The sequence below is a fragment of the Coenobita brevimanus genome, chromosome 53, assembly GCF_032717465.1.
Source record: "Coenobita brevimanus isolate Jiangsu-jjx chromosome 53, ASM3271746v2, whole genome shotgun sequence".
Taxonomy (NCBI): domain Eukaryota; kingdom Metazoa; phylum Arthropoda; class Malacostraca; order Decapoda; family Coenobitidae; genus Coenobita; species Coenobita brevimanus.
The window spans coordinates 3457501-3464537 of NC_137006.1; the positions used below are offsets into that span (position 1 = coordinate 3457501).

The following is a 7037-nucleotide window of genomic DNA, read 5'->3' on the forward strand; positions in this document are numbered from 1 at the left end:
TCTCTCTCTCTCTCTCTCTCTCTCTCTCTCTCTCTTTAATACCATAATTGGATACATCTCTTGGAAATATAATCCTATTGAATGGATTAGCCCCCCCCCTCTCTCTCTCGCTCTCACGGGCCGTCATTCAGTGTCTCTCTCTCTCTCTCTCTCTCTCTCTCTCACACACACACACACACACACACACACACACACACACACACACACACACACACACACACACACACACACATTTGTCCTACTGTTAATTCTATAAGTGCTTTCTCAGATTAATCTCTCTCTCTCTCTCTCCCTCTCACTTGTCCTCACATTCTGCCTGCATCTCTTGCAGTCGTTCGGCAGCAGGGTCCTGGGTCCCCTCAAGTACTCGATCCCTGTCTTCGTGGCTCTCTCCACCTTCGGCTCCCTCAACGGCATCCTCTTCACCTCCGGCAGACTCTTCCTGGCGGGAGCACGAGAGGGTCACCTGCCGCCCTGCCTCTCCTACATCCACGTCACCAAGCGTACACCCGTCCCCGCCCTCATTGTGACGGTGAGCTTTGCATGTCACCACTTGAGCATCAATACCCACCGCCCTGCATGCTTAATATTTACGTGTCACCACTTGGGTACTAATATTCACACGCTTAATATATACCTTTTACACACACACACACACACACACACACACACACACACACACACACACACACACACACACACACACACTACATACATCCACGTCACCAAGCGTACACCAGTCTCCGCCCTCATTGTGACGGTATCTATGCATGTCACCACTTGAGCACCAATACCCACCGTCCTACCTGCTTAATATTTGCATGCCACCACTTTGGTACTGATATTCACATTAATATTTGCATGTGACCACTTTGGTACTAATATTCAAATGCTTCACAAGTATCTTTTATACATACATACACGTCACCTCTCCCTGTGCTTATTATGACGGTAGGAGCTTTGCATGTCACCACTTGGGCACTAGTGTTACATAATAATATATGAGCAAAGAAGCATAGCAAGTCCCTCAGTATGTACTGTATATACCAGCCAGCAGGAGAAAATTCAAAGCAGTAACGAGTCAAAATAATAACATTCAAATAATCCCATACTTGCAAAATCTGAATTAAACGAATCAGATAACAGGTGAATCATCTATGGCCTCCAAAATTTGAATTCAAGTCTCTAACATATATATATTCCTCACAAATCATCCATGGCCTCCAAAATTTGAATTCAAGTCTCTAACATATATATATATTCCTCACAAATCATCCATGGCCTCCAAAATTTGAATTCAAGTCTCTAACGTACATTTTTCCCCCACAAATCATCCTAGACCAGCAAAATTTGAATTCAAGTCTCTAACGTCCACCTTCTTCACAGGCTGTACTCTCCCTGTTCATGCTGGGGGGTGACATCATCTCGCTCATCAACTGCCTGTCCTTCGTGCTGTGGCTGAGCATCGGTGGTGCTGTGGGGGCGCTGCTGTGGCTGAGACGCACACGGCCGGACCTGCCCAGACCCATACGTGTACACACAGCGCTGCCCGTCATCTGCCTGGCCGTGTGTGTGTACCTGGTGGTGGTGCCCATGATTACTGAACCATTTAGCACAGGTAATGTACACTAATTACTTCTTTAGCACATGTACAATATTCCTTCTTCAGTAGCTGTGCACATGGTAAAATAATTCCTTTTTTTTTTTTTTTTTTTTTTTTTTTTACCATGGGTGTGCATGTCGAGGGCAGGGACTGAATAGGGAGGCTGCCAGAGATCGAGCAGCCATCAGGTGACCAGGTCGACGTATGAAACCATCTTGGAGCCTTTATAAGCAGTACAAAAAGGTCATAGACTGTCATCTCAGGGGTTATGTGATTGAACAGGGAGGCTGCCAGAGATCGAGCAGCATGGAGAGCCGCCATTAGGTGACCAAGGCTGACGTATGCGTGTTGGAGCCTTTATAAACGATATGAACGAATGAGAGAGAGAGAGAGAGAATTTAAAGCTCTGGCGGCCATCTTGTCACCATCTTAAGTGACTACTCCTTCCACCTTAACTTGGCCCAGATTTTCGTATTTTGCAGCTTATTTCACGTAGCTCAGTGGCAGAAAAGGACAATGCTACGGCTTTACAATCTTTCCACAGCACTTCTTCGTGACTAGCATCATATTCTAGTATGAATCTCATCCCATAGCACAGGATTCAAGATGGAGAGATGGCAATTTTAGGCCAAGTGAGAGTAAAAGGGGTATATGCACAGTAATTCTATATATAAGGGAATGGAGAGAGAGAGAGAGAGAGAGAGAGAGAGAGAGAGAGAGAGAGTTATTATTATTATTACTATTATTATTATTATTACTATTATTATTGTATTCTTATTTTTGCCACCCTTCCTGAGGTGTCTGGCTACAAACAAATAGATAGAAGTGTCTGAAGCATTTATCTATTGCCAGACGCCTTAATCCTGCAAGGGGTGGCCACAAACAAATCGCCTCCATGTCGCACTGTCCTCGGCCATTTTGTTGCCCTCCCTCCAACTCACACATCCCTCTCTCATAGTTATATCTCTCCACCCCATCCCTCCATCTCATCCTTGGTCTCCCCCTTCACCTCACATACACTCTCCCAGTCAGTCTCTCATTCTCCATCCTATCCATCTCATCCTTGGTCTCACCCTCCACCTGACATATACTCCTAGTCAGTCTCTCACTCACAGGTGGAGGGGGGGAGGGAGGGGGAGGCCAAGGATGAGATGAAGGGATGGAGTGGAGAGGTATATGAGAGAGAGGGGTGTGTGAGCTGGGAGCAGGGGAGTGAAATGGCGGGGGTAGGGAGACATGGAGGCGATTTGTTTGTGGCCACCCCTTACGGGATTAAGGCGTCTGGCAATAGATAGATAGACCGACCTTCACTCACTCCCCGAAACATAGAGCCATCAGTCCTACCCTAATACACTCTCCTAGTCAGTCTCTCATCCTCACAACTAACGCAGCCCTTGTTACTTTCAGGTATGGGTGTGCTGCTGACTCTTACTGGTGTGCCGGTGTATATGTTTGGTGTGATGTGGCAGAACAAACCCAGCACCATACACAGAGTACACGGTGAGCACATCTGTCTCTCTATCTATTACAGCCATCAGGATATTCAAAATACACGGTGAGCACATCTTTACCATCTATCTGTCTATCTATCTACAGTCAGACGCCTTAATCCCGTAAGGGGTGGCCACAAATAAATCTCCTCCATGTCGCCCTATCCCCTGCCATTTTCCTGCTCTCCTCCCAGCTCACACTCCTGTCTCATATACCTCTCAGCTCTATCCCTCCATCTCATCCTCGTCTCCCCCTCTCCACCTTACGCACATACACTCTCCTCGTTAGTCTCTCACTTTCTACCCTCTCCATATGGCTGGTACACAACACACTATAATGCTTCTCTTTCATTCTGCTGGGTGGTTTGTCATGTGGTGCTGTGATGGGCTTGTTAACGTTATCTGTGTCTGTCCTGTATTACTCATTTTGCACTTCCCACAACCCTCACCCACTCCACACCCACCCATACCAGCAGACACAGCCATCCCCTCGGCATAGAAGGCACTGCAGTTGAGTCCTCGAGTAAGTTGCCTTATTTCATAAAATTTTCTTTAGTCCATAGTAAATACAAAAAAATCCTGTTAATTTTTAAAAGGCCAGGTGGATACACAGGCATGGTGAGTGTGGGCCAGGGTGCCGTGAATGGCTGTGGCCTGTATGGGTTTATATCCAAGAGATTCACCGGGTCGGTCAGGATCACTTGATGGTCGTGATCGTCAGCTTTTACCCTCCCGGAAGGGAGCTGAGAGGTCATATAGTCCGATCTAAGGGCAAGGCTGTGACCTTCACACATGCACACACCCGTCCCCTTGCTCAAGGGGGACAGTAACCACCCACTTCGTCAGTGAAACTTTTCGCAACCTGAGCGGGGCGCGAACTCCCGTCTGCCAAATGGCAAGCGAGAACGCTACCACTGAGCCAGCGATTTTGCTTTTCTTTCCTTTACAGGTGGCTTTACATTGTGTGACAAACCAAATGGTTTCCTGTAAGCCAAGAAACCATTTACACTACAATGCTGGGTGGTAACCATATAACCAAACCATATCCACCCACATTATGTACCGCTGCCTGCTTTTCACTTCACCTTATCATTCCTTCTCAGTGTCTGTCCTCCCTTCCCACTTCTCCCATCCTTCTTGTCAGTTTTTATTACTATTCTTTCCAATTCAGGTGACTCTCAGAATGACAAGCCTGATGGTTTCGTGTAGCCCAGGAAACCATTTAGGCCACGATGTTGGGTGGTAACCATGTAGCCAAATAACAGGGTGATGTGCAGCCTACAACAGTTGGGTGGTAACCATGTAGCCAAATAACAGGGTGATGTGCAGCCTACAACGGTTGGGTGGTAACCATGTAGCCAAATAACAGGGTGATGTGCAGCCTACAACGGTTGGGTGGTAACCATATAGCCAAATAACAGGGTGATGCGTAGCCTACAACGGTTGGGTGGTAACCATATAGCCAAATAACAGGGTGATGCGCAGCCTACAACAGTTGGGTGGTAACCATATAGCCAAATAACAGGGTGATGCGCAGCCTACAACGGTGCCCGTGTTAATTCTTCTTCTTTGGTGCAGAGGCGGTGTCGTCGTGTGTGCAGCGGGTGTTGATGGTGGTGGCCCCGGAGCAGGAGGGAGGCCCGCCCCTACTGGCAGACCTCTGAACACCACGAAGACACCAGGAAGGAGGCATGGAGGAGGAGGATGAAGACGTGATGAAAAATGAAAAAAATAAATGAATAAATAAATACTGGCAGACCTCTGAACACCACGAAGACACCAGGAAGGAGGGAGGGAGTCAAGATGGAAAGTGAAGGAAAAGAAGGAGCAAGAAAATAGAAGAGGAGGAGGAAGACAAAGAAGAAGAAGATGATGAAGTAGAGGATGAAGAAGAAAAAGATGTAGAAGGAGAAGTAGATGAAGAGAAAGAGGAGGAAGAAGAAGAAGAGTCAACAGAAGATGATTGAAACAGGAACAAAATACAATATACAGAAGGAGGGAGGAGGAAAATAATATGGAGGAAAGGAGACGAAGGAAGAAAAAAGTCAAGAAAATATAAGATGAAGGGAAGTGGAGAGAGAATGAGGAGAAAAATGGAGACAATGAGGAGGGATATGGAGAATGAGAAAGACAAAAATGGAGAGAGAATCTGGAGAAAAATGGAGAGAATGAAGAGAAAAATGGAGAGAGAGAGAGAAAAATGGAGAGAATGAAGAGAAAAATGGAGAGAGAATGAGGAGGAATATAGAGAAAGACAAAAATGGAGAGAGAGAGAGAGAGAATGAGGAGAAAAACGAAGAAAAAAAGGGCGTGTTTTGAGTACAGTATTACAATATATTACAATTATATATTCTGTAATCCATGAGGTGATAGTACAGAATTTTTTTTAATAGTAAATGGAGAGAGAGAGAGGGAGCGAGAGAGAGAGAGAGAGAGAGGGAGCGAGAGAGAGAGAGAGAGAGAGGAGGTGGTGATACTAGATTTTTTTTTAATCTAAATAAAAAAATATATATTCCTTTTCAAAAATTTCTGACATTTTTCCTTTTATTTCTTTAAAAATATATCTTGTTTTTTTTTGGGGGGGAGGCTAAGGGGAGGGGGTGAATTTTGAGGGTAAGGTTGCAAGAGACAGACTGAAAAAAACAGAGGTGAGATTATAGTGTGACCTCAGGGATAAGGGACTGAAAAGAGGCTGCTAGAGATTGAGCAGTGTGGAAAGCCGACATTAGGTGACCAAGGCCAATGCGTTCGAGTGCGTTGGAGCCTTTACGAATGAAATGACACGAATCTCCTCACCGGATATCAAAACACATGCTGCTTCGTGTGACGGGATGCGATGAAACACACTCATGGATTTTTCATAAGTCTTTGAAATGGAGAGTGAGAGACTGATGAGGAGAGTGTGTAAGAGTGAGGTGGATGGGTGGGGGAGGCCGAGGATGAGATGGAGGGATGGAGTTGAGAGGTAAATGAGAGAGGGAGGTGTGAGCTGGGGGGAGGGCAGCGAAATGGCACGGTGGCATGGAGGTGATTTGTTTGTGGCCAACCCTTTTGAGATTAAGGCATCTGGCAATAGACAGATAGATACACAGACAGATAGATAGGTAGAAATGGTGTATACAAACTTATGACCACAACTATACAACGAATCACAAACATATCAGTGATAGGTGTTGTAAAAATGGGCCCTGGTGGATATGCGCTTAGTCTGTTTGTTTATATGATGCGGTTTATATTTTTACGGTTTATGTGAGACGAGCATGTGGAGGTACGTGGAGAGACAGACTGACAAATGAGGAAGTAAAGGAGTGTTGTGGTGCTGATGTGGATGTGGAGAGACAGACAGAGAGAAATGAGGAAGTAAAGGAGTGGTGTGGTGCTGATGTGGAGTTATATGGAGAGACACAGACAATGAAGTGAAGGAGTGTTGTGGTGTGGATGTGGAGTTACATGGAGAGACAGACAGACAAATGAAGTGAAGGAGAGTTGTGGTGTTGATGTTGATGTGGAGTTACATGGAGAGACAGACAGACAAGTGAGGAAGTAAAGGAGTGTTGTGGTGTTGATGTGGATGTGGAGTTACAGTATATGGGGAGACAGACAGATAAATGAGGAAGTGAAGGAGCATTGTGGTGTTGATGTGGATATGGAGTTATGTGCAGACAGACTGACAAATGAGTAAGTAAAGGAGTGTTGTGTTGATGTGGATGTGGAGTTACGTGGAGAGACAGACTGACAAATGAGGATGTAAAGAGTGTTGTGGCACTGATGTGGATGTGGAGGTATGTGGAGAGACAGACTGACAAACAAGGAAGTGAAAGAGTGTTGTGGTGTTTTTGTGGATGTGGAGTTATATGGAGAGAGACAGACAGACAAATGAGGATGTGAAGGAGTGTTGTGTTGATGTTGATGTGGAGTTGTGTGGAGAGACAGACAGGCAAATG

General features: G+C 45.6%; 1 protein-coding gene across 1 annotated transcript in view; it reads left to right on the forward strand.

Annotated features, from left to right (window-relative positions):
• Nucleotides 1-5451, forward strand: part of LOC145400747 (large neutral amino acids transporter small subunit 1-like) — a 27397-nt gene extending 21946 nt beyond the window's left edge. Inside the window, exons 6-9 of the mRNA XM_080273182.1 lie at nt 332-532; nt 1387-1618; nt 3011-3103; nt 4672-5451. Coding sequence (XP_080129308.1) covers nt 332-532; nt 1387-1618; nt 3011-3103; nt 4672-4757 — 612 coding nt within the window. The 3' untranslated portion in view covers nt 4758-5451. The remainder of the gene's footprint in view (nt 1-331; nt 533-1386; nt 1619-3010; nt 3104-4671) is intronic.
• Nucleotides 5452-7037: the final 1586 nt, after the last annotated feature.